This window comes from Odocoileus virginianus, chromosome 13 (assembly GCF_023699985.2).
Source record: "Odocoileus virginianus isolate 20LAN1187 ecotype Illinois chromosome 13, Ovbor_1.2, whole genome shotgun sequence".
In the NCBI taxonomy this organism is placed as follows: Eukaryota; Metazoa; Chordata; class Mammalia; order Artiodactyla; family Cervidae; genus Odocoileus; species Odocoileus virginianus.
The window spans coordinates 35,644,389-35,671,550 of NC_069686.1; the positions used below are offsets into that span (position 1 = coordinate 35,644,389).

At 39.9% G+C, this 27,162-nt stretch overlaps 1 protein-coding gene across 13 annotated transcripts in view; it reads left to right on the forward strand.

The window, feature by feature from the left end:
• NEB (nebulin) overlaps positions 1 to 27,162 on the forward strand; it is a 205,399-nt gene that overhangs the window by 167,148 nt on the left and 11,089 nt on the right. For 6 of the 13 annotated variants that reach the window (XM_070476218.1, XM_070476209.1, XM_070476208.1 and 3 more), the window contains 23 exons: positions 409 to 513; positions 2,049 to 2,153; positions 2,582 to 2,686; positions 3,313 to 3,417; positions 3,506 to 3,616; positions 4,495 to 4,605; positions 4,818 to 4,919; positions 5,027 to 5,131; positions 9,477 to 9,587; positions 10,381 to 10,485; positions 11,028 to 11,132; positions 12,675 to 12,779; positions 14,150 to 14,260; positions 14,684 to 14,794; positions 15,336 to 15,449; positions 15,988 to 16,092; positions 19,465 to 19,569; positions 20,094 to 20,198; positions 20,813 to 20,905; positions 21,845 to 21,937; positions 23,771 to 23,863; positions 24,340 to 24,432; positions 25,476 to 25,568. In XM_070476218.1, the coding sequence (XP_070332319.1) occupies positions 409 to 513; positions 2,049 to 2,153; positions 2,582 to 2,686; positions 3,313 to 3,417; positions 3,506 to 3,616; positions 4,495 to 4,605; positions 4,818 to 4,919; positions 5,027 to 5,131; positions 9,477 to 9,587; positions 10,381 to 10,485; positions 11,028 to 11,132; positions 12,675 to 12,779; positions 14,150 to 14,260; positions 14,684 to 14,794; positions 15,336 to 15,449; positions 15,988 to 16,092; positions 19,465 to 19,569; positions 20,094 to 20,198; positions 20,813 to 20,905; positions 21,845 to 21,937; positions 23,771 to 23,863; positions 24,340 to 24,432; positions 25,476 to 25,568 (2,391 nt within the window). The remainder of the gene's footprint in view (positions 1 to 408; positions 514 to 2,048; positions 2,154 to 2,581; positions 2,687 to 3,312; positions 3,418 to 3,505; positions 3,617 to 4,494; positions 4,606 to 4,817; positions 4,920 to 5,026; positions 5,132 to 9,476; positions 9,588 to 10,380; positions 10,486 to 11,027; positions 11,133 to 12,674; positions 12,780 to 14,149; positions 14,261 to 14,683; positions 14,795 to 15,335; positions 15,450 to 15,987; positions 16,093 to 19,464; positions 19,570 to 20,093; positions 20,199 to 20,812; positions 20,906 to 21,844; positions 21,938 to 23,770; positions 23,864 to 24,339; positions 24,433 to 25,475; positions 25,569 to 27,162) is intronic. The other 7 variants (XM_070476206.1, XM_070476210.1, XM_070476211.1 and 4 more) reach the window with 3 other exon arrangements.

The window sequence follows — 27,162 nt, forward strand, 5'->3', positions numbered from 1 at the left end:
GCTACAACTACAGGGGTGTGGAAGGACAAGCCTGATCCCATTCGGCTGAGCCACTGGGGGAAGTCTTGTCTTCCATCAGTGGTTTTCAAGATGTTCTAGACTCGAGTTTCTGATCTGGGTAAGGGAAAACACATAGACTGCTATCCAGCTATTCTTTTCAGCACAAGCTCAGAGGACATAAATTCTATGGTAACTCAGTGAACAGACGCAATGTGTCCTGAGGGGTAGACTCTAAGACCTGAGACAGGATAAGTGCATGTCTGTTAGATGCGATGGCTGCATCATTTCTTCACAACAGATGTATTCAGTCTTAAGAAGCGTTGTGTACTATAGTTACAGTTTTAATTTTTTTTTTTAAAAGACACTTGTGGGCTGCTTTAAAAAATTAACCTGTGTTTCCTCCTGCAGCTGAAATACAAGGAAGTTTACCAGAGAACTAAGTCCAACTGTACCATTGAGCCAGATGCTGTTCATATCAAGGCAGCCAAGGATGCCTACAAAGTCAACACCAATGTAAGTCCCCAAATCTAACAGGGGTTCATCAGCATCTGTAGGACACATGACCTCTTTTGGCATCACTTCAGGTGGTTGCATTCTAGTGACTCCAGATCAAGGGCTGGGTCCCGGCGCATAAGTGATAACGCTGACCTCTAAATGCTCCTGTGGTTCTCACCAGGGAAAGGTGGGAAAAAGCAAGGGTGGCCCATGGATGTTGTACCCACTCAGCTGCTGTGTCAGGATACTGAGAAATGGGAGTTTAATTCTGAAATGAAGGTTACAATTTTGAAAGTGTCTCCAGTCATTTTGTTCTTCTCCTGCTTCAAACTCTGGAGCCTGCTTCTGAAAAAAGAGAACACTTGAGCTGCTTGATGCTGTCAGGAGTTGACCTAGACCTTCCTCCTGCTCACGCCTCTCTGTGCTAATTCTTCTTTGTGTGTTTTGGGGCATCTTAAGGCCTCAACCACAGAAACATTTTTTGTGCATTTAGATAAGTATTGACTTCTTAAAAATATATGTGGTTATATAATTAAAGATTATAAGATCCAAGTTGTGACCACTAGTGCCACAGAGAGTTGTATTTATTAGGGTAAACAAACTGAAATGCCTTTAGGGGCTGACAGGGAGCTTACAGGTGTCCTGAGAATGGACAGAGAGATAAGTAGCAGAATAGATGTGGGACAAAGCAAATGTAGTAAAATGTACATTGTAAAATTTAGGTGCTGAGTATATGGGTATTCTCTGTAAGATTCATGCAACTTTTTTTTTTTTTTTGGCAACTCTCCATGTGCTTGAAAATTTTCACAATGAAATGGAAAAAATTTGATCAAAATTAATATATGAAAGCATGTGTATCTTACTGTACACAATGATATATTGACCAAGAAAAAGGAGGACAAAAAGAGTGAAGAAATGTGGCTGATAGTGAGGGCAAGGACACTCAAATGAAATTACATACTCTCTATTCCTCAGACTCAGCCTAAGGTAGCCAGTTCTCCAGCTCAAACGCAAACCTAGCAAGTATACACGCCCTATGAAGTCAGGCTGCCTGGGCTTAAACCTGAGATCCACTGCTCACTAGCTGTCTTACCTGGGCAGCTTACTTAGCCCCTCTAGACAGTTCCTCAGCTGCTGATTTAATGAAGTTGTGATGAAGATTAAATGAGTTAATATTTATGAAGCACTTTGAGAAGTGCCTGGCAGAAAATAAAAAATGTTTAATAATTTTTTAAAAGTTGTCTGAATTTAGTTAGAAGTTAAAAGGACTTGACTCAAAATAATTAAACTGCCCTGGCAGAGTTAGTTTGAAAAATCATTTCATCTGGAACCTTTAGCAATTATTAGATTCTATTTTGAGGCCCAGGGGTCCCATAGGATGACAAAACTATTTGCGCAAATTGTATAGAAATTTAAACTGGGGTTCTCTTCTTGCATAAAGAACCATGATTTGTTAAATGTTAAAATGCAAGCTGAGTCCCTCTGTGCTGCGTGTGTGGGTGTGAATTCAGGTCACTTGATGAACTGACCTGTTTCTATCTTGTTAAAAACAGTTGGACTACAAGAAGCAGTATGAAGCCACCAAAGCCTACTGGAAATGGACCCCTGACCGCCCAGACTTCATCCAGGCTGCGAAGTCGACCCTGCAGCAGAGCGATGTGAGATAAGAGAGACAGAACTGCATGACATACCCAGGGCAGAAACGTTCCTCATTATCCATAATTACCGCTATCACTGTGTTAACCCTAGCTCGTCTGAGATCCAAGGGCAGGAGGGTTGTGAAGTGTGAGAGGCAAGCTCAGGAAGTAGACCTGGCCACACAGCTTGGTCTCACATGGCTGAGCCCAAACAATAATGGCTCTTGAGGGAGGCAGGGAAGGAGCAGGAAAGCTTTGTCCTGGCCTTGGGGCTGGCAAGGAGGAGCTCAGCTTGTGGTGGACCCAGCCAGGAAACCCTTGCCCCTATCCTGGCAGCAAATCCTCATAGTGCCCTCAAGAAGAAGACTCCCTAGGAATTTAACCAGATACCAGCTGGCTCCTGTGCCTGGAACCCTTTTCCAGCTTCCTCTGCCTTTCTTCTGTTATAGTTTGAGTACAAGCTGGACCGAGAGTACCTCAAGGGTTGCAAGCTTTCCGTCACGGATGATAAAGACATGGTGCTGGCCCTGAAGAATTCTATAATCGAAAGTGATGTAAGCATGCGGTGCCTTCCCAGAGGCCTGGCTTCACGCAGGGCTGCCTTCTGAAGCCCAGTCCCCAGGGCACCCAGGACTGGGGAGGGCTGCTGACCCCATCCACAGCAGTGACTTGGCGGAGCAGGGTGGCAGCAGCGGGAAGCTGTTACAGTCAGGTGGCCGGGCCTGATACAGAGGCTCCATGAGCCAGCCCTCCCAGCCAGCACTGGGGATCTGAGGGCCTGGCTGGACTCTATAAGGGAACATACTCATTTTCATGGGGTCACAGTCTTCCTATGCTTCCTATTTCCTCAGCTGGAAAGGAGGACTAATAATGCCTCCCAGGGCTTGGGGGAGGGTCCAATGACATTTCAAAGTGCTCTGAACTAAAGCTGCATATATAAAGATTCATCATAATGTTCATTCTGATTGTTATTAAAGCCTCAGCTTGCACGAGATAAAGAAAATCTTTTTTTGGTATTTCCCAAGATTTCTAAACATCAAATCTTATACTGAATTTAATTTGTTTCTAACTACGTCAATGACACTACTCTCCCAGCTCTATTTAGTAACTCAGGAGCTTGATAAAAAATATGCAGGAGACTCAGAGGAGCTGAAGAAATGCCTTTTTCTCACCCCTGCAGCTGAAATACAAAGAGAAACACGTCAAGGAAAGAGGAAGCTGCCATGCCGTGCCTGACACGCCACAGATCCTCCTGGCAAAGAGAGTCAGCGGCCTGGTGTCAGAGGTACCCCTCCGGCAGCCCATATGCTCGCCTTCTGTCCCGGGCTGATGCCCCAGGCCGGCACTGTAACAAGCTCTCTGTGCTTTCCCAGAACAAGTACAAGCAGTATGTGAAGAAGCACTTGGCGCAGGGTTCGTACACGACGCTGCCAGAGACCCGGGACACTATTCATGTCAAAGAAGTGACCAAGAACGTCAGTGATGTAAGCGCCCAGCCCCAGGACTCTTGGCCGCAGCAATGCCACTTTACCTTAGCATCCAGCAAAAGACTGAAAGTCATGTTTTTGCTCACACACACTTTCTTTTACGTCACTTCACTCATAGCCAGTACCTATATGTGAACTTTGAACGCTGGCTTAAAACACAATTCAGTAGGAACTGCCCTGGTGGTCCAGCGGTTAAGACTCCATGCTCCCAATGCAGAGTTTGATCTCCAGTCGGGGAACTAAGATCCTGCATGCCACATGGCGCAACCAAAAATAGTAATGATAATAAAGACTCAATATTTATTGCCTTTCCAGTTTTGCCAACTGTGGCAGACATGGGTTTTATCATAAGATGTCTTGTCTGGCAATAAAGATATCACTACCCTAGTGGTAATAAAGGGAGGAAGCTTTGATAGTGAAAATCTGTCTTTCTCATCATCTCTCTCCTCCTTAAACTGCTGAACAATTTTAGAGAATCAAAATCACGTCTTCATATCTCCCTAATCTCTGCCCACTACATCCTTATGGATAATCCTTTAATAATCATGTATTTATTATTGTATCATGTATTTATAATAAATATTTAATAATTTGTATTTATGAGCCTTATAAGGTTCCCTTTATTTTAAAAAGATGAATGAAAGAGTTTGCTTTGCTTGTAACTCATTCTTTAAAGACTGGTATGTGGCTCAATGTCAGGTACCAGGACAGAAATGAAAGAGAAGAACTAGAATACAGACAAGACACCCCAGTTCCAAAATGACAGCAAAATGGGGAACAATGGATTTTCCTTGAGATTTTCTCACAGTTCTTCTAGTAAAACAATTCTGTTCCTGACTTCCCCTCCTCACCTAAGTAATTCTGGCTCTTTTCAGACAAATTACAAGAAGAAGTTTGTCAAGGAGAAAGGCAAATCCAACTACTCCATCATGCTGGAGCCCCCAGATGTGGTACATGCCATGGACGTGGCCAAGAAGCAGAGTAATGTGAGTTCCTCTTCTCACTCTCTGGGGCCCACCTGCACCAGGGGATCCCACGCTGGTGCATGCTGGCCTGGGCCCAGTGAGGGGTCACCCTAATTTCTATATCTGGTGGTTTAAAATATGTGGTGGTGGGATTGATTTGGTTTTAATCAAAAAGGTTCCCTTCAGAAAGTCTGTCTCTCATATGAGCAAATGTTTTCTTTCTCCAAATGAAGGTCGCTTACAAAAAAGATGCGAAAGAAAACCTGCATTACACCACAGTGGCCGATCGGCCAGACATCAAGAAGGCCACGCAGGCTGCCAAACAGGCCAGCGAGGTAAGTGGGTGGTTAAAATGTTGCCAGTCCACCATGCATCGCGAGCAGGTAGTACAAGGCGCCGGCTACCTAGAACATGTTGTCCATTTGGGTTTTCTTTGATTCAGGTGGAGTACAGAGCCAAGCACCGCAAGGAAGGCAGCCATGGACTCAGCATGCTTGGTCGCCCTGACATTGAAATGGCCAAGAAGGCAGCCAAGCTGAGCAGCCAGGTAACACACGTGGGCAAGCAGTTGCTCTAATGTGAGGAGATGTTTAGAAACCCTGCAGGAAAAAGTGATTCCCAGGAAGAAAGTGCAGTATTAGTGATCAAAGAGATACAGGGTCTTTGATAGCACTCAGGGCTTTGAAAATTATATCACGAAAAGCTTTGAAAATTTCTATCAGATACAGTCACTTTAACTTTTTTATTTAACAAACATATATTGAAAGCTTGGGCTAGGAACTAGGGGGAATAAATGTCCTCAGACTCTATGTCTACGGATAAATAATTACAATTTGGGGTTGTGTCTGATTGAGGTATGCACAGGGAGCTGAGGGGGAATGCCTAATGCTAGCAGATTTCATATTAGTGAGAAGGTGGACTCAGAAATGTGCCCAAACTTGATTGCCCCATTACCTAATTTCCCTTGTTAGACTAATTATGTAGAATACTCCTGAGTTATGACAAGTTTTCAGACATTAGATCAGAGACTCCATGATCAACCACCAGATCTTTCAGAGAGCAAGTTTTACTCCAGAAGGACGAGCTCAAGAATATCTTATTTCTTCTCCAATTCAGAGATCCTGCCTTCCTCCTCTTTTTTTTCTTTAATATTTATTTATCTTCTTCTCCTTTACTGTTTTCTCAAGTATTTGTTTGAAGAAATAGGTTTAGGATACGTTTGGTGGTTGTACATATGCCTTTCAGCCATGCCAAACATGGAATCCCAATCTTTTGGAAGATACAAGTAGTAATGTCAGGTAACAAAAGAAATGGGAATTATGAAGAGACAAAATGTCTCTGCAAAATGTTCAGATGTCGAATGATAAGCAAATATGATTTTTTTTAAGTTTTTAAATTTAAAATGCCAATGCATTATTTTTATTACAAATTAATGGAATGGTATAAATACTTGAAACAAAGATATGAAATCACTCACAAAAAGTAGTGGAATCGCTAAGAATAGTTAAATGTAACAAGAACTTTTCGATTTAAAACACTTTTAATGTGTCTTTAAATCTCCAAGCTCATATTATTAGCAAGTTAAAAACAAGTTGAAATCTTGAAGACTTCGCTGGTTTTGAAAAGAGCGAGGCCTGTATTTCTAACTTCAGGTGAATCCTGTGATGTGAAGAATGACACCCGACCAGGTGGTGTTATGAGCTCCCCTTCTTGGGATTACTTCCTGGGAAAGGCTTCCTCAGGACTGACAGCTTCCTGGTGAGGCCTCTGGTCCAGGAGACCCCATCTGGTGGGCCCTGCCCATTCTGACTTTGCTGTCTTGCTGGCACTCTAGGTGGAATACATCAAAGGCCAAAGGAGAGGGCACGGGCACGGCGCTGCATCTTATGACACCCCTATGATGAGGCAGCTTAAGAGAACTAATGTGCTCATCAGTGATGTAAGACCAACACCAGCAAGCCCGTATCTCTGTCTTCCTCTTTCTCTTGTCTACCTTCTTAGCCTTGGTCAGGGGACTGACCAAGATGCACTCTTCTCCTGTTGGTCTTGTGTTGGAATGTGTAGAATGCTGTGGAAATTTGTCAGGTGATATACTTTTGCACACACCCATCTTTTTCTGCATGAAACGTTCCCCCTGGAACATACCTCCAGAGTAGGAAGGTAGAGTAGTTTTGAGATGGTCTACTAACCTCTTTAGGCTGTTTACATTGATCAAAGGATGAAGTGAAAATAGACTGTGCATCTTATCTCCAACCACAGAAAGAAAGCCTCTGCTGATGATTGTCATTGGCATTTAATACATATAAGACTGGTTATTTACTATGGTCTCTCAGTTCAGACATACTCCAAATCAACAGTATAAACTGCTCAAAATGTTTTCAGTTGTAGTTTTCACCCTATGTCTTATAGTCTCAATAGCAAGAAATGTTCTAATTTTTGAACCTGCTCTTATAGTCTTTAGAAGCGCCAATATTATTGTCCTGTTCAAGTCTCTGCAAAGAAGTAGAACTGGATGTTAGATCTTTGTATTCAATTGAACTTTGAAAAAATTGACTGAAAACCTCTTTCCCACACTCTCTGAACCCCTGATGTTGCCATTTGCAACACGGCCCTGCATCTCAGGTTTCCCTGGTAAACAAGAGAAAGAAGGCTCTTCCATTCCACATATTGCATGAATGTGGGTACTGTACTTCCCACCTAATCCCACACCTTTCTAAGAATTCTTGAAGTCCTGAATCTGATATGTGTCCTTATCATGCAAAATAGAGTAGTACTTAAGAAGATTCAGTCAAAAAGGAAGGTTGGACGGTGGTGGCTCATATTCCTGGCAGTAGTTATGCTCGACTGCATTTGCTTGGGGCCTTCTTGTGGAAAGAGGAGGCACAACTTTTTAATTAAAAAGTTAGAAATTTAAATCTGCTTAAAATTAACAGAAGAAAAATGAACTGAAAGGCCAGTAGAAAGCTGCTCTTCAAGTACTTTTTTCAGATGTGAGTTATTTTCTAAAAGATAGAGGGTTTTTAGCACTCTTCTAAAGAAATGGGTTTTATTCGCATCAGACATGGGCCTTTGCATTTTTTCTTCCCCAGTCTTGCCTCTGCACATCTACCTGACTTTGCTTTTCTGTGTTTCTCCGCTGTTGGGATAAGCCCTATTCTTAGGGCTTCTGTATCCTTAGGAAAAGTTCTCTCTTGGTCCAGACACCAGCTCACCACGTCTGACTTTCTTTAGCAGGCTTTTCATTTTATTTGGGGGGTGAATTTCCTTCCAGAGAAGAGCCATTGTAGCATTTGCTTATGTTGTGTCTTTCTGTTCTGCTGTTTCTGCTTCCTCCATTGTGTGTCTGACGCAGTGTGCCCGCATCCTGCTCTACTGCTCTGCATGCTTATTTTGTCTGTGCATTTTCACTGGAGATTGGTTCAAAAGAAATGTCTTAGCACCGTGAATGCTTTTCCTTTAATGTGGCAGACTTCATTGTTCTTAGCACTCGAGTGGCCTCCTGTTGTGCCTGTCCTGCTGGATGTGGAAAGTCGTGGGGAAAGAAAGTGATGAAGCATGAGGGGACTGATTTTAAGTGTCTATGGTGTGAAATATCTGGGCAACCAGATTCTGGTGTGCTAACTTTGAATGAGCAAGTCTTTCATTTTACCAGCAACAGAAACTCTAGGTGTCCCAGAGCATCAAATATTGTCCTTTTAGCTGGCTAACATCTAGAAAGAGCTCATTTTTCTTTCTTCCTAGAATAAGTAACTGTGCTGTGCTTAGTCACTCTGTTGTGTCCAACTCTTTGCAACCCCATGGACTGTAGCCCGCCAGGCTCCTCTGTCCATGGGGATTCTCCAGGCAAGAATACTGGAGTGGGTTGCCATTTCCTCCTCCAGGGAATCTTCCCAACTCAGGAACTGAACCCAGGTCTCGCGCATTGCGGGCAGATTCTTTACCATCTGAGCTATCAGGGAAGCCCAGAATAAGTAACTAGTAGGGTTCTATTTCTGGTGTTAATCCTAGTGTCAAAGGAATCAGTCTGTTCTTGAATAAGTAAGTGTTTCTGTCACTTTCAGTTTATTCTGTTGAATATTCCTATAAGTAAATCTCATCTTTAGCTATTTTGCTTAGGCATTATGACTGTCTCTCTCTTTCATCAATCAAATCACATTTATTAAGCAACTATTAGTGCCAGGCATCACACTTATTTTTTAAATTGAATTTATTTAATCCTTTGCATCTTCTTATATATATTCTGCAAGTAAAATATATTTAATCTTATTTTTCTCTTTATGTTAAATTTATCTCACTTCTTTCCTCCTTCTAACCTGAAATTATATCAAAACCATTAACCCCCAAATTCTGTTCTTTTACTCAAAAGTTATGCCAATATTTTGCCAATTAAAATTAAAATGATATAGCTAAAGTACAAAATAATAAATTCTCCTAAATTCAGCAGATTCCTTACTTCTCGCTATCTTGATCATTTATAAAGCCTCTTTGAACTCCTGGTAATAGACCTAAAATGCTTTTGGTTTTGCTAGTTAGGAAGACTGAAATGCTTCAAATCAAATATATTAGATCATGTCTCTGAATTTAGCCAGAAGCCTTTTCCCATGCATTTTTGTCTTGCATCAAAAGGAAGTGAATCTTTCATACCCCTGGATAATATAAAAATGAGCAAAACAAATACTATGTCATTTGTTCTTATATTCAATTGCCTGTTGTCTCTACATAATTATTAATAATGCTCCCTTTTACTCTTAAAAGTGGCCTACTTTGGATAATAAATTATATGATCACTTTATGCGTAACATATATTCTTTTGCACTTACATTTCCCCTGTTCCTCAGCCTTCAAATAAACTGACATTCAGGAATAATTTGGATTTTTGCATTTGCTATTAGGTTAAATACCGAGAAAATTTCAACAAAGAGAAGGGCAAGACACCAAAATACAATCCAAAAGATAGCCAGCTCTACAAAGTCATGCAAGATGCTAATAATCTTGCAAGTGAGGTATGTGCTTCTTTAACTGTAGTAAAATATGTAATGTGAATTTGCCATTTTAAGTATTTTTAAGTATGGAAAAGACCCTGATGCTGGGAGGGATTGGGGGCAGGAGGAGAAGGGGATGACAGAGGATGAGATGGTTGGATGGCATCACTGACTCGATGGACATGAGTTTGAGTAAACTCCAGGAGTTGGTGATGGACAGGGAGGCCTGGCATGCTGCAATTCATGGGGTCACAAAGAGTCGGACACGACTGAGCGACTGAACTGACTGACTGAAATATGTAATTCAGTGGCATTAATTACATTCATGTTGTCCAACTACCACTATTAGTTCCAAAGCTTTTTCATCACCTCAAAACACAAACTCTGTAACTATTAAGCAGGAACTTTCCATTTCTCTCTCCCACCAAGCCCTGGTAAGCTCTAATCTACTTTCTGTCCCTATAAATTTGCCTATTAGAGATTTCATGTAAGTAGAATCATGTAATATTGGTCCTTTTTTGATCTGGCTTATTTCATTTAGCTCAATGTTTTCGAGGTTCATCCGTGATGTATAGTGTATGTCAGAACTTCATTCTATCTATGGTTAAATAGTATTCCACTTTATGTGTTTGTCCCTTCATCTGTCAATGGATACTTGAGTTGTTTCCCGTTTTTGGCTATTGTAAATGAGTTATGGTTTTTTATCAGCATTTCCAGCATTTCTTTCAGGATGAGATATCTTATTATGGTTTCATTAGTACCATTTTCCATTTCCTATTTATATGATTTCCTTTTCCCCCTTACTGTGGCACAGGTTAAGTATAAGGCTGATTTGAAGAAACTTCACAAACCTGTGACTGACATGAAGGAATCTCTGATAATGAACCATGTCTTGAATACAAGCCACCTTGCCAGCTCTGTAAGCTCAATCGTTTGCTCCAAAAACAGCTTGTTTCACCCATTTACAGCTAAATCCCTTCTTTGAGGTCACATGCATCTCCTCCTCCGCTACCGAAAGCATGTCTATTCTCTGAGTGCATTCTTCCAAATGACAATATTAATCTACCAGTGCTCCACGGACTGCAACATCTCTCAGATTATAAAAATGCTTCTATTTGGGGAATATTTTAACTTCCTTTTCTCCCAATTACCCACTCCCTTTCCTCCTCCTAAAAACATAGACTTAACACTTGGAATAGTTTCTTTCAACTTTTCACTCTTAAAAGCCTACTTTGAATAAGCCATATAATCTAAGTGCTTACATCCTTGTATTTATTAACTGACAATACTGAACATGTATTTTCATCCTTTAAAATGTTTTTATAACCCCCTATGTGGTGTTTGCTAATTTTCATTTGATCTCAATGCTGCTGCTGTGTAAATATCCAACCTAAAGAGAAAAATAAGAATGCGGAGCAGCTTTGCCATCAATGTGCATTTTTTTGGCCTCCTTCCCCTCAGTACCAGTACAAGAAGAACTATGAGAAGAGTAAAGGCCACTACCACACAATACCTGACAATCTGGAGCAGCTTCATCTAAAAGAGGCCACAGAATTACAGAGTATCGTAAGTTGACCAAGACTGTCTTTTTTCCTGCACATTCACCTACAATGTCAAAAGTTTTCATGGATTCCCCTAGAGGACAGTAGTTACACTTGTAGCAACAATTGCTTGTGAAAATGCCCAAGGATATTATGGGCTTGGAATTTAGCAACATGTGGAAACAAATGTTCATGTTATGAATGATAACAATATTTACATACATTGGAGAAATAGTGTGTAGGCATGCAGTATGTGTTATTCAGGTTACTCACAGGGACTGGAAGCATAAAGATTATATCACCAGGGAGACAGACCCCTTAGAAAATATTAGTGGGACCTCCCTGGTGGTCCAGTGGCTAAGACTCCGTGCTCCCAATGCAGGGGCCCTGGGCTTGATTCCTGGTTGGGGATCTAGGTCCTACATGTTGCAACTAAAGATCCCACATGCCGCAGCTAAGACCTGACACAGCCAGATAAATCAATAAATATATTTTTTTTAAAAAAAGAAAAGAAAATATTACTAAGAATGATAGGGAGCCTTTGGAGGATTTGGGGCAGAGGAGTGATATGATCAGGTCACCACTGAAGTAGTCTCTGGGTGTGGAAGAAACTGCAAAATTTATACAAGTAAGATTCTCACAGGAAAGAACTCAGGGAAGGAATTCACTGCCACATGACCTTCTATTTCACAAATTCAGCTATTTCCTTCCCCATTGGGCATTAACAAGAAGGTTGAATTACTGGAAGTGCCTTCCATCATCTGTAAAGTTCATCTGTAAAGCAGCTCCTGTTCCTGGACCTCTATGTTAATGTGTCATAAGCAAGAGAGCTGAGATTGGACTTTGCTATGAAGATGCTGTGTGACCCACGCTTTTGTCTTTGAGTGTCTCCTGTGTAAATTAGGGATATCTATAGGCTCCTCCCATTCCTGGGTCCCTGTGATGAGGATGAAGAGTTTGTGTTTGTAAAATAGCCTTGGGGTCTTTTTGAGAATGTCAGGTTTGTTAGCAATTCAGTCAATGACTAATCAACTGGTTTTCATTTTCATACCAATCTATACTGGTAGCATTGAATATGTGACCAGTTATTACCTTAGTTGAGTTACTGATATGTAAATAAAGTTGTATGCATTATCTATTAAATTAAGGCCCCAGGCCCCTGATAAAAGTTCTTATCAAGGGAAGAGTGAAGATTTTTATTAGAAATATTGGCTGATGCTCAGACTAAAATATTCACATCTATACACATCAAATCTCGGCGAACCTTCTCTGTGGGCAGTTTTCCCGTTTATTTCCTTGTCTCAATGCTTGTCTTGGCTGATTCTTCTGCAGTGATCCTTTTGTCTCCTTGAATTGAACACAAATCCTGACCATGCCTTGCAGACAGTTATGGTGTTATCCTGCCAGGCCAAAATAAAAAGTTACTTTCTGAAACACGACAGGGAACTGTTTTGAGTGGCAATGAGATGCCACCCAATTGGACATAATGTATCAACTAAAAATGCTATTGTTAAACTGGTCTGTCTCAGAATTGGCCAGAGATATCTCATAAGGGTTTTATCACTAGGTGAAATACAAAGAAAAGTACGAAAAGGAACGAGGGAAGCCTATGCTAGATTTTGAAACACCAACGTACATCACTGCCAAGGAGTCTCAGCAGATGCAGAGTGGGGTAAGTCCTGCACAAACCCCCACGCAGCAAATATACCATCGCGCTAATGCAAACAAGTGTTGAGCCTGTTGTCATCCCAAAGGTGTGGATGATGGGATTCAACATATGATTACCAAAATCTTTTCCGCATCTCAAATCCTGTGGTTCCATTATATATATAAAAAAATGTTCTGAATAATAAACATTTACCATATATGTTTTATTTCAACTACCCTTTTCACAGAATTAGGACATAGCAAACTGTTCCTGATACTGAAATAATTTTGAATGTAATGTAATTTTTTCTTTGAATCAGTTCCCTCTATGCAGACCCACTGTTGGCTTTGAATTGTTCTCTTAATAGGAAGCCTAGTCCCAGAAAGGAAGATTTTTTTTCTTTTAACCAGGATTTTTATCAAAATATCAAAAAAGTCACTGTCATTTTTCCTAATTTAGAAATGTAAGCAGAGGCATCTAAAATAAAATTAAAATTTTAAACAATAGTGGAGAAGAATGAATGTTATTTTGAAACTGAGAAAGTCTGTCTTCATTAGGAAACAGGCTTATTTTGGGTTTCTTCTGCCTCACCTCCATAGGCATATCTCCAACCATAAAGATAAATGGCTTTTAATATAAGTAGTAGTTTGGGGTGCTTTCTGGTGTGTAGAATGCCAGATAACAGAAAATTTTAAATTGTTTAAAACAGTTGGTAAACCTGGGTAAAGCATCTGTGGGAGATCCTTGTACTATTCTTACTTTTCTGTAGATGTCAAATTCTGTTGGAATTGAAAATGGCAAAAATCAAGTCCCAATATCTATTCCAAGCCTCCCAGTCATACAACCTCATCCAGGGATTTGAGAAATGGGGGAGGTGGTGGCCCTTCCCCCCAACAGTGAACAAATGGACTTCATTATGCACCTTATTTGTTCAGTGATTTAGAATGATACTTGTGATTATGAGAAAGGGCAAATTTGCATTTGGTGCCCTCAAGGTCCCCTTCCTCTGAGTGGTTTTTTATTTTCTTCACCTGAGTCACTTCTAATTCAGAAGTAGAATCTTTTATTGCTTCAGAAAAGTGTCATCAAGAGAGAGGACAATGGATTGAGTCTTGGGGATACATCCGTCCTTCCCCTCTCAGAGAGCCAGCCCCCCTGGGAGTGGTAGACGGGCAAATGAAAGGCCACCAAAGGTTCTCAGCCTCTAAGTTCCCTTGAGTAATTTGCTCTACCCAGCATATTTCCAGAACAATCATGTTTCAAATGTGTGATTATCAGCAGAACTAAGATCAAGAAGCCATACACAGAAAGAAAATGTAATTGTTTTCTTCCTAGGGTTGAGAAATAAGTTGTAACAAACATTCTTTCTTGTCTTTCCTTCCTACTTACATTAGAAAGAATATAGGAAAGAATATGAAGAGACCATTAAAGGCAGAAACCTGACTGGCCTGGAGGTCACACCAGCTCTATTACATGTCAAATATGCAACCAAAATAGCCAGCGAGGTAGTGCCCACTCGATCATTTCTCTCCCTCCTGATCCAAATAATTGCACTAATGACACTCATCAATGTATTCCTACCATTTTCACCACCACCTAACTTTTTGGGTTCCAAGTTGGGTTCCCATGTGTTTCATACTAGCACCTAATCTATTACCTGCGTTAATTCTCCTAATTTTTTAATTGAATACCTAGTAAAATGTGCTTACCTTAGCATTCTATTAATTTCTAGTTTCTTATTTGATATTGGATATTAACTGATGAAGCTTATGCCCTGCCTTTATTGATTTTTTATTGACTAAACTGTAACTGTTTGAAATTAGGTTTTTGTTTGTTTTGGGGTTTAATATTTTGGTGAGGGACTTTTCAGCAAAGAGGAACATTCCAGGCTTTCTTGTGAGCACTGTTGCTTGTATTTTGTGCTACAGAAAGAGTACAGGAGAGATCTAGAGGAAAGCATCCGTGGGAAGGGTCTCAGTGAAATGGAAGACACACCAGATATGCTAAGAGCAAAGAATGCCACTCAGATCCTCAACGAGGTGGGCACCCAGCCAACTGCATGCACAGGATCAACTGAGTATCTTCTCCTTCCTAGCCAAGTTGCATTTTTTAAAAAAGTGATAAAAAGTTTTTGAATTTCAGATTATCTGTTCAACATGATATTAATCATTACATAAAAATCTTGATTTCTGATGAGTTGATATTGTAACTGTTTCCATAGTGGCTATGCCCAGCTTTTGATTTAATCTTGATACATTTGTTGTGCCCATTTAAATAAAAACACCACACTGGAGTGGTGGACACCTAAGTGTAATCATTTATGTACCAAACCAGATTTAAAATATGCTTTATACTTTAATGTTCTAAGCAGAGAATGCTAGAAATTGCTCCAAAGGAGGCTCTGGCATGAGTAGAATAGTTTTCTAAAGCGGTCTTCTGTCGTCACCACTCCATCCTACCCCAGGGATGGTGAAGGTGACTAGCAATGCAGGTGGCATGTTATGTGGATCTATATTCACTCTGCACATTTATTATCTTGCTATGACAGCTAAGTAACATTTTCTTTTAATGCTACTATAGAAAGAATATAAGAGAGATCTGGAGCTGGAAGTCAAAGGAAGAGGTCTGAATGCCATGGCCAATGAAACTCCCGACTTCCTGAGAGCCAGGAATGCTACAGATATTGCCAGTCAGGTGAGTGTTCCATGTCAGTCTTTCAAAAAAAAAAAAGTAGCGGTGATTATAAGAACACAATTTTTTCCTTCTATTATCTTACTTGTCGGTCAATTACAGTCAGATGCATATAATGGCATGGTGGAATCTGTTCTGATGAAAGGATCCAGGACCTTTGCCAGGGCTGCTCTCATCTGTCCTTCTCCCAGCTCTTCGAAAAACAATCAATGCCTTACTATCCATTGATTATCTCTCTCCTTCTCCTTTCCCAAACCCTGCACAACTCTCACCAGCCCTCACCCCGCCCACTCCCCAATCAACTAGATAGTAAGCCTAGGACTCAACCTTTCTTTCCGAATCTCACTCCTTAGCATAAAGCTATAAACACAAGAAAAAAAAAAAAAAATTGTTGAGTAGCAGATGAATGAATCCTTTTTTGTTTTTATTTTGAATAATGAATCCTTTTAGAAAAGAAATATTAATCACTTAATACTCAAACTGAGCTAACAAATGTGTGCACTGTAAACATTCACCCAACTATTGGATGGTCCTTTTGTAGATTAAGTATAAGCAATCAGCAGAAATGGAAAAAGCCAATTTCACTTCTGTGGTTGACACTCCGGAGATCATTCATGCCCAGCAAGTCAAGAACCTTTCAAGCCAGGTAAGGACATTCATCAGGATATCACACATTGACCCCAATCACAAAGAACAAGTCTTTCCACTAATACTGAAGGAGATTCTTTCAAATTACAATTTTGCCAGTAAAAAAGGGATTCATCTATGATGAAAGTTTGAGTTAAATTTGAGATTCCTATATCAGAATTAAAATAAAGAAGAGAATTTTAAGGTACTGAAGAACTCTTAAAATGGTTCTACTCCTAATTTTTTAAGGGCTTCCCAGGTGGTACCAGTGGTAAAGAATCCACCTGCCAGTGAAGGAATACAAGAGACATGGGTTTTACCCCTCGAGTAGGAATTGGCCACCCACTCCAGTATTCTTGCTTGGAAAATTCCATGGACAGAGGAGCCCGGCTGACTAGTCCATGGGGTCACAAAGGGTTGGACGTGACTGAACACACACATGCATACACATAATTTTTTAAATTTATTTTTCCAGTTTTATTGAGATAAAATTGAATGTTATCACTGTGTAAGTTTAAGGTGTACAGTGTAATGGTTTGCGAATGTCACTCAGTCATGTCTGACTCTTTGCGATCCCATGGACTATCAAGTCCCTGGAATTCTCCAGGCCAGAATACTGGAGTGGCTAGCTGTTCTCTTCTCCGGGGCATCTTCCCAACCCAGGGATCGAACCCAGGTCTCCCACACTGCAGGCAGATTCTTTGCCAGCTGAGCCACCAGGGGAGCCCAAGAACATTGGAGTGGGTGGCCTGTCCCTTTGCCAGCGAATCTTCCCGACACAGGAACTGAACTGGGGTCTCCTGCATTGCAAGCACATTCTTTACCAACTGAGCTATTAAGTGTAATGGTTTGGCTTATATTAATTGTGAGGTGATTGCCTCAATAAGTTTAATTAGCATCCATCATATAGTAAGAAGAGAAAACAAAAAAAGAAAATTTTTCCTTGTGATGAGAACTCTCAGGATTTAGTCTCTTAACTTTCACACACCATGCAGCAGTATTAACTATAGTTGTCATCATGTTATTCATTACATCCCTACTACTTTATAAGTGGAGTTTTGTCGCTTTTGACCACCTTTCTCCAATTCCACCTCACCCCCAACTCCCACCTCTGGCAACCACAAATCTGATCACTTTTTCTACGAGTTTGATTTTAGATTCCACAAATATGTGAGATCATACAGTATTTGTCTTTTCTGACTTATTTCACTTAGTGTTGTGCCCTCCATGTCTACCCATGTCATCACAGATGGTGGGATTTTGTTTTTATGCCTGAATATTATTCCATTGTACATATATAGCCCAACTTTTTTTTAAAACTGGAGGGTAATTGCTTTACAATGTTGCATTGATTTCTACCACACAGCAATGCAAATCAGCCACAATTAAACATATATATATATATATATATGTGTATATATACACGGGAGTTGGTGATGGACAGGGAGGCCTGGCGTGCTGCAATTCATGGGGTTGCAAAGAGTCGGACACGACTGAGCAACTGAACTGAACTGAATATATACACACACACCACATTTTTTATCCATCATTTATTGATAGAGGCTTAGGTTGTTTCCATGTCTCAACTATTACAATGATGCTATGAACATCAAAGTGCAGGTATCTTTTCAAATTAGTGTTTTTATATCCTTCAGATATATTCCTAGAAATGGAATTGCTGGATCATGTGGTACTTGTGTTTTTAATTTTTTGTGGGTCCTCTATACTGTTTTCCATAGAGGCAAACCCAGTTTACAATCCCAGTGGGGCACTGTTCTCCACGCCCTGACCAACAGTTGTTTGCTATCACTTGTCTTTCTGATGATGGCCATTCAAACAGGCATGAGTTACCACCCACAGTTAAAAAATCAGTCTCTTAAAATGTGGATGTAAAATTTGTGTGCAAATCTGGAAGAAACAAAGTCGATCACCCACATTTGATTATCAGTTTAACAAGACTGAGATCATGTCATCAACACTAACCATACAATCTAACCCTGATTCTTCCTGATGGGTAACTCTCTCTCTTCCTACAAAGAGATAAAGAAAATTATGATGTCCTTCATACTCCAAGATATATCCTCATTTGGTTTAACCTTCACTGCTGATCAGGAACCTGCAATTTATTTCAGTAGCCCCAAATCAGAGTTTTTTGCTTGTCTTCTAAACATTGAGTTAGAAAGCAGTAGTTGCTTGACCAGGCTATACTTCATAACACCTGGGAATGTAGTTTTCCTGGCCTCATCCTAGAAGTTCTTGTTGGACCTGCCTGCTGGCTCACCCCTGTAGCCAGGAGCCCAACCATACCTGCTCACAGCTCAGTGACAATATCTTTGTCACCAACCAAGGACTGGCATTCAAGAGGCCTTGCTGATAGCTCTCAACCCTCCTACTTTTCTGGCTCCATCCAGTTTACTGTAGGCATCCCTTTGTCGCTGCCAGGAACCTCAGGGGCTGTCACCTCTCTCATACGGCCACTTGGCCAGTTTGCTGCTGCTGCTGCTAAGTCACTTCAGTCGTGTCTGACTCTCTGCCATCCCACAGTTGGCAGCCCATGAGGCTCCCCCGTCCCTGGGATTCTCCAGGCAAGAACACTGGAGTGGGTTGCCATTTCCTTCTCCAATGCATGAAAGTGAAAAGTGGAAGTGAAGACACTCAGTCGTGTCCGACTCTTAGCGACCCCATGGACTGCAGCCTACCAGGCTCCTCTGTCCATGGGATTTTCCAGGCAAGAGTACTGGAGTGGGGTGCCATTGTCTTTTCTGCTTGGCCAGTTTAGCCACTGACACCTTTGTTGTTCAGCTGCTCAGCTGTGTCCAACTCTTTGCATGCTGGACTGCAGTATGCCAGGCTTCCCTGTCCTTCACCAACTCCAAGCTTGCTCCAACTCATGTCCATTGAATAGTCAGTGATGCCATTCAACCATCTCATCCTCTGTCATCCCCTTGTCCTTCTTCCTCCTGCCTTCAATCTTTCCCAGCATCAGGGTCTTTTCCAATGAGTCAGCTCTTTGTATCAGGTGGCCAAAGTATTGGAGCTTCAGCCTCAGCATCAGTCACTCCAATGAATGAATATTCAGGATTGATTTTCTTTAGGATTGACTGGGTTGATCTTACAGTCCAAGGGACTCTCAAGTCTTCTCCAACACCGCAGTTCTTCTCCACCACCAAAATGACAATGGGTAATGACAATGGATCCTGGGCTCAGTTCTGCAAAGAGGAGGCCTGGTACTCACTGATCCAGAGGGTTCTGCTTTACAACTCCCTAACATCCTTAAACAATCCAAAAAAACAAACCTTTCCCTAAGCTGAGCAGGAAGGGCTATTTTAGGTCCCATTGGTCTATATCCCTGTGTTGTTCACTATCGTTATTTCTTGGAATCTATTTCCAGAAAAAGTACAAGGAAGATGCAGAAAAGTGCATGTCATATTATGAGATCGTTTTGGACACCCCGGAGATGCAGAGGGTCCGGGAGAACCAAAAGAACTTCAGCCTTGTGAGTTTTTATTGATTCTAAGGCACAGCTCACTGGGACCTGGGTTGAGGCCGGGGAAAGGAGGATGCCTCTGGGCACACATGCTTGGGTATCCAGCCTACAGTAGCCCTCAGCACCTCCCACCCCTGCCCAGGAGATGTGTGTTCCAGTTTCCTCCGGGTTCACCTTATTATCTCAGTCCCAAATCATGTTGCACTTTGTTAGTGACTTCTTGTTGTTGAATATGAACCATCACCATCTTTTCCAGGTGGTGACATTTTTTTCAAAGTTAATTCTAGGCAAGAGATATTTAAAAAAAAAAAAAACTTTTAGGGTTTTAAAGTTCAGTTTCTCTCCAAAATTCTTATTGAATTTTTCATTGGCTATCTATGATTATTGTGGCAGATACATTTAAAAACATATATATATATAAGGTTTTAACTTCCCTTACACAATATAGGACAATTAAAAATATATACAACAATGTTGAAATCTTAAGATGTTTTCTCTCTTTTCATAACAAGATGTTTACTCTTTTCTCATAGCTCCAATACCAGTATGACCTTAAAAACAGTAAAGGAAAAATTACAGTTGTTCAAGACACACCAGAAATACTGCGTGTTAAAGAAAATCAAAAGAATTTCAGCTCGGTATATTTACCATTTATTTTCCACTTAATGCTAACCTAATAATTTCAGTCTCTTTAAAAATATACTAGCCTCACATTGATTCAGACAATTAACATCTAACCTCCCCTGTTAATGCTAGCAGTTATTTGTTAAAATTCCCCATAATTCACTCTAAAACCACCACTCCAGAGACCATTAGAAATAACAACTTAAATCTGCTAACAAAGGAGCTTTTAATCCCAGGGCAGTAACACGTGTTGTCTTGCTCCAAGAAGATTGATTTCTTTTCGACACTGTGATTTATTATCCTTTCCCAAAATAACCGACTGACTTTATATTTATTTAATGGATCTTGTGTTTCACACTGGAGTGTTTTTTAATCAACATTTTCTGGCTTTTCTCATTATGTATTAATACAGTATGATAATCTTAAAAGAAATCTCCAGGTCTGAAAAGTGATGCGTGTTGCTACGTGTGTGAGTTACTGGGGCTGATGCAGAAGACGCTCCAGCACTTGCCTAAGAACATTCTCTAGTGTCTTCTGTTTTCACAGAAGCATGTTTCCTACTCTTTCTCCAGGAATGGTTGTGTTTTCCTTTCTTCTGTGTAACACTGTCCTAATTCTGAATACTCAGGTTTTATATAAAGAGGATGTCTCACCAGGAACGGCGATTGGAAAGACACCGGAGATGATGAGAGTGAAGCAAACCCAGGACCACATTAGCTCGGTAAAGACACCCACTGGGGATTCATTTTCAGTATCTTCTGCCTCCCTTTGATCATCCACACTGATGGCTGAGCTGCACTCAAAGATTTTGTCACCAAAACAGCCGAAGTTGCTAAAATAAGAGGAAAATGCCATAATGCAGTGTCAAGGCAGTTTTCATGAGTACTTGTTAGACATGAAGAATGGAGAGCCCTGTGTCAAAATGAACCAGAGTTGGACAGTAGTTTAGTAAAAAAAAAAAAAAAGATCTTTATTCAGGACAATTGTAATATAGCGAAAAAGAGATCGCCATATAGAACTGAGCTCAATTCTGAATACAAGGGAAAGTAGGGTTTTATGAGGGGTGGATGGATGGAATATCACTCAGAAGAAACAGGGAGGTGAAGGTGGGGGGATTATGGCTAAAATGGCAGATCAAGGTAGTCAGACTTCACCTCGGGGCTGGGGCTGAGGAATTTGATTAAATATTAAGGAGGATGAAATATCCCAGGTGGGAGATTTTGGCTAAACTGACTTAGCAGGATTCTTGCTAAAACTGGGTGGTATAAAGATGTCCAAAGGTTAAGACCTAGGTTGGAAGACAATACAGATGTGCCTGACTAGAATGTGGTCAAGAGACTGTCACTTGTGAGTCAAAGAATGGCCCTTCCTAGATGTATATGTATGTGTGTGTGTCTGCCCGGGGCACATGAACTGTGGCATAAGACATGGGAAACCTCAGACTGAAGCCCCTTCTCTTCCCTAAGTGTGGACCCCACCCCTAAAGAAATCATAGAGAACCCCTGTGTCCTTGTCCTTGACATGGTTCTCCTCTGACCCAGTATCAGAATGTGGCCCCATTCCCACTAAGGATAGAGGCTGTGCTATTTAAACCGTGACTTTGTACACTGTGGGGCGACTAACCACACACATGCTCATGTTCCCATTTTTATACCTGCAGGTGAAGTATAAGGAGGTGATTGGACAAGGAACGCCCATCCCAGACCTGCCTGAGGTGAAGCGCGTCAAGCAGACACAGAAGCACATCAGCTCGGTAATGGCCCCTCCCAATGCTGGCCCCTCCCTGCATCACCCCTTCCTCCTCCTACCCCCTTGGACGACCCTCCCTGCCCTGCGACGGGCAGTGCAGTTTGCAAAATCAAGATAAAGAAATTCTGTCTTTACATTAATCAGGGAGCAGAGGGGACTTGGCTTCATGTTTAATCATCATATGTGCAGTTCCTTAAAATGTGCTGACAGTAGTGATAAGGTTACTGAGATGATCTTGTTAACTACACATACCTATAACCGTAAAATATAAAACAAAGCTGTGTACATGCATGTACCTCAGGATATTCTCCCCCATCCGGGAGACCCTGGGTAGCCTTGTGAAGTCTACATAGCCTTCTCCCCTCGCCCTGTGTCCTCTGCTCTCTCCTAGTAAATACAGTGTGTTCTGAAGGTGCTGGCTGTCATCTTACCCACAAAGGTGTATCTTAAGCCTGTTCTCTTAACAGGAATTTCACACACCTGTGTACGGTGTCTGTGTATATGTTGGGAGACCTAGCACACATTTCTCCTGACCTCTGTCCAGCTAGCCCCGCCTCTGCCCATTCCCTATCCCCCAATGCCACTCGCCACTCTTTCCCATCCACAAGCAGTTTCTAAGCAGCTGCTGGCTACTAGCCAAAGATTGTGTGAAGTTTAGGAAATAGTTTATAGCCAATAAAAGGCAAGGATCTTGATCGAGGTTTTCTTGGCCACTGGAGGAAATTCAATCCCATTGAATTTCCATTAGAGAATACTGGCTGTTTCTCTTGCAAGTCATCTATATCTTTTACACCTCATTCCCTTTGCATTCTCTGCTTCTACCTTGGCTCCGCTGCATTTAGAATTGCACGTCCACTCATCCAGGAAAGCCAGCCTGCATCACCTTTGCCGCTTCTGATCCCAATTTCCTGCCTTTCTCTGGTTTTGTTTTGTTCTGTGGTCCATGATGAGTTCCGTTGCCTTGCCCAGTAAAGCAATACAACTTTGTTCGAAGATGGTAGATTGTTAAAGATCTTGAAAAGTTTCCTAGGAAAATAGAGATATTAGCACTAGTGGCAGTGATTTTAGGAATTAATTTGTGACACAAACCCCCAGATTTTCCATGCTGTTCCCCAGCCTCTGCTCTAGTACAACATAGAATCCATCCACTTAATTCCTTGCTTCCTTTAGGTGGTCAATTGTTAACACTGTGAGGGAGGGTAGAATGAGGATGACAAAAGGCTCTGGAAGTTCCTCACTTGTTTCATTAACACAGTCCTTTGGACTTCTCCCTGTTCAAAAACACTAATTTACACGATTCAGCACTGAGTAAAAATTTCAGAGAAAGTTGCTCTTCCTGCAGAAATAAACTATTCAAGTCTCCTTACATTAAGGGGTACCTAAGACTAAAGACCAGTTAGGAATTTTCTGAAGAAAATACAAAACAAAATTCTCATTAACCCTGAAAGAAGAGTACACATGATTAGAAAAATTTAAACCAAGCCACCTATGTATGACCTACTATATTCAAGGGACTAATACTAGGTGTTATGAAATGGTTAATGTGTTTTTCAGTGTTGAATGTATTAGCACTTTCTAATGCATTTTAGGAATGTATTGATACTAAATGTTGACTAAAGAGAAGTGCCACAGTTTAGTACAGTCTTCAAGGTAGTCAAGTTACTACCTTTGAAGAGAGAAAATGAATATTTGTGGCATTTTCTTCCTTATTCCAAAATGTCATGTTTGAAAGCTAGATTCTTTCTGTGAGTGTCCACCAAATAGCTGGCATATAGGTGTAAATCCAAAGGATTCATGGTCATTTCACTTTTTTAGATGTTCTAATTATCTTCTACAGGTTATGTACAAAGAGAACCTGGGAACAGGCATTCCAACCCCTGTCACTCCAGAGATTGAAAGAGTCAGACGCAATCAAGAGAACTTTAGCTCGGTATTTACAAATATATCAATTAAGAAACTTGACTTCCCATTTTAAAAAATTACCAGAATAATCCATCATTCTTTTAAAAAATAACATCTTAACAGTTGTGTGTGTGTGTTACCACCTGACTAAGACCATCTAGTCTTACACAAAATGACTCACTTTTCTGATGGTATTTTAACCCTTTTGGTGACTGATCAGTGTGACCACTTAGATCTGAAATACTGTAAAGAGAATTAACACAAGATTTCTCATCATTACATTCATATCCTATAACTCAATGCTTTCTGCTGTACTTTTTCATTTCCAGAATTAGCAGAATAGAGTTTATCCTTAAAATGTGAAGTAACAAGTTAAAGTAGTATTCTTACTAAATGTAACTCACTAAAACTCCCTCCTCACACACCCCCGCCCCCAGTTTTCTCTCTTCTTTGATCTTTGTGCTTGTTTTGAATGTCTTTTGGGTACTTTTTTGTATCTCACAGGTTTTGTACAAAGAAAATTTGGGGAAAGGAACCCCAACACCTATCACTCCAGAGATGGAGAGAGTCAAACGCAATCAAGAGAACTTTAGCTCGGTATTTCTTAGGGGGAAAAATATAAAATCCCTTAATTTTTATTTAAAATAATACTTTTAACACATTACCAATATATAATTTTCTTACTATAAAAATACTAAATTCATAGAATGAAAATGACACCAAATGTTATCTCAGTTTTCAACCCAAATCTAATTCAGTATTTTAGTTCTGGTGTGAAATTTTAACTGTTTTTCCTAAAACATAGCTATTGATCACATTCCTTAAAAACCTATAATACTTAGTGTTTCCTTCCTCAAATCCTTGAATAACAGTAGATGTTTCTAACTGTTGTGGCACAAATCAAAAGTAAAATCTAACATGCCTTCAAAAGGACAATGTTAACTAGAATTCTATTTGTATTTATTATGGCTCTGTTTGATGTATTCTGTGTTTGCATTGTTTCTTAAAAGAATGTGATTCTTGAACACTTTCATTCCAAAGACAACTTAGCAATTCACAGTGACTCAGAAATACAAGTTTACTTGGCTCAGCTATTTTTTGTATATCACAAGAGATATAAATGGGTTTCTTTGGAATAGCTTCAGGGTCATTGAACGCTAATATTTATTTAGCTTTTAATATTTATTTATTTTATTTCCCAAACCCCTTTCTTTTTGGTCTCCTGAGAATTACCAACAGCTCACTATGCATATAAATTTCAGTTAACTTGAGCACTATTTGGTAAATCCTAATCCTGCCTTTGAGAAAAGGTGTATATATGTATGAGGGTTGGCCAAAAAGTTCATTTGGGCTTTTTGGTAATATCTTACAGAAAATCTCAATGAAATTTTTGGCAAATCCAATAAGTGACTCCTGCCTGTAATCTGAAAGTTCTGTTGGTATTAATGTCACTTTTTTGTATGAAACAGACCTCATACTGTTTGTGATGAAATGTCCAAAGATAATCTATACTTGTTCTATTTCTGAAATTTATTTAGGCCTATTTCATGTCATTAGGAAAACAAACAAGCAAAAATACTTTTAGAGCCTACCTTAACAATGGATCCAGGCTGATTTGATTATTGGTTTTATACACACAGATTCTGTACAAAGAGAACTTGAGCAAGGGGACTCCCGTCCCTGTCACCCCTGAGATGGAGCGGGTCAAGCGCAACCAGGAGAATTTTAGCTCGGTATTTGGGAGAAAGCTCCTTTAACTTTGTATTAAAAAATAATAATACCTTTCTATAAAAACTCCTTTTAGTCCCTTAAAAATAATCAGCTTAACAAATTCTTTTAAAACAAAAAACAAAAAATACTCATCAACTGAATTCTTCCTTTTTCCAGATCTCTTACCATTTGATTCTAACATTTTATACTTCCTATAACAGTCCCTTACAACTTTTCACAGGTTCCTTTCCATGTTTTATAGGACTTTTGAAGTTCATTGATATCCAAAACCCCCCAATACTATAGCTTTTATTTACTTAGAACTATTTTTATTTGATGTGGCTGGGTTAGCATTGTAAGACAAGACACAGGACTTGAGGCCCCAGGTAGAAATAATGGCCCTTGCTGTGGACAGGGGTTACCTTAACAGAGATCCTACCTGTAAAACAGTGGCACCAAGAGAGAAAATTGCTCAGAATCAGAACCCAAAGGAATCTTGATACTTGCTCCAAACAAGACATTCCATCAGTAGAAATCCAGACCTTCTGATTTTTAAAAAAATATTTGAATTAGATGAGTTTGTTTTTCTTAATATTTTTGTTGAAAAACTATAATACTCAATAGTCTGTGAAGCTTTCATATAAGGATCTTAGATTCATTTATGCCTGAGATGGAGAATCCAAGTCATTAGGAAAACTTAGCTGGATTCTTTTTGGGGAGGGGAAAGAGTAGAGCAGTAGGAAGAGGTTTCATCCAAAATGTTTTTTAATTGTTCATTGAAATAATTATGTGAAGGAATCAAACTTCCAGATAATATCAGTAACCTTCTTGGGTCCCACTGTCTTTTTGTTTTTGTTTGTGATTACTATTCACTAACAATCTTTTGATTTTATTGAACTTTCAGTATAAATTGATATTTTTGGAATGTTATATTTACTGTTTTCCCTATAGGTTTGTTGTTATTATTCCTTCTTGTGGAAAAGTTTACATTAATTTTCAAAGTTATTTAAAAATTATTTTCCTCTATATTAGAGTAGGTATATTATTATTTACATCTATTTGAGATATTAATGATCCTGATGATCCTGGACAATTTCTTCCTTTAAGTAACCATTTGTGTTAATTTTTACATAGGTTGCGTTTAGACAAAATTGTCCAGTGGTGCAAAGAACCTTTGAAGATTCTGTATTTAGACTCAACCACCTGTATAACTTGAATTTACACAACAAAGACCTATTTCCTATATTGCATAGATTTGACCTGAGGTTTAAAATATGTGTTATTCTGTAAAATGAATATTCTGTGTAGGGAAAATGAATATTTGCCCTCCAATTAAAAAATAACCTTTCTATGGTACACTAAGTATTTTAGTACTTTTATGAAATAATTTTTCTTAATTTTTAACACAGAAAATCAACATTTAACATGAGTTAGCATAAAAGTTGAATATCAAATACACTGGCTCTTTAGCCAAGGAAATGTGGAACATGTTCTCATCCAGACCTGTGCTAGAAAAGACAGGCTGACTTGGTGAATTTGTCTTTCCTGTGTGATGTCTGTATTTCATAGGCTCCTTAAATGATACCTGAAAGGGCTGTTTTGACTGCTCTTGTTTTT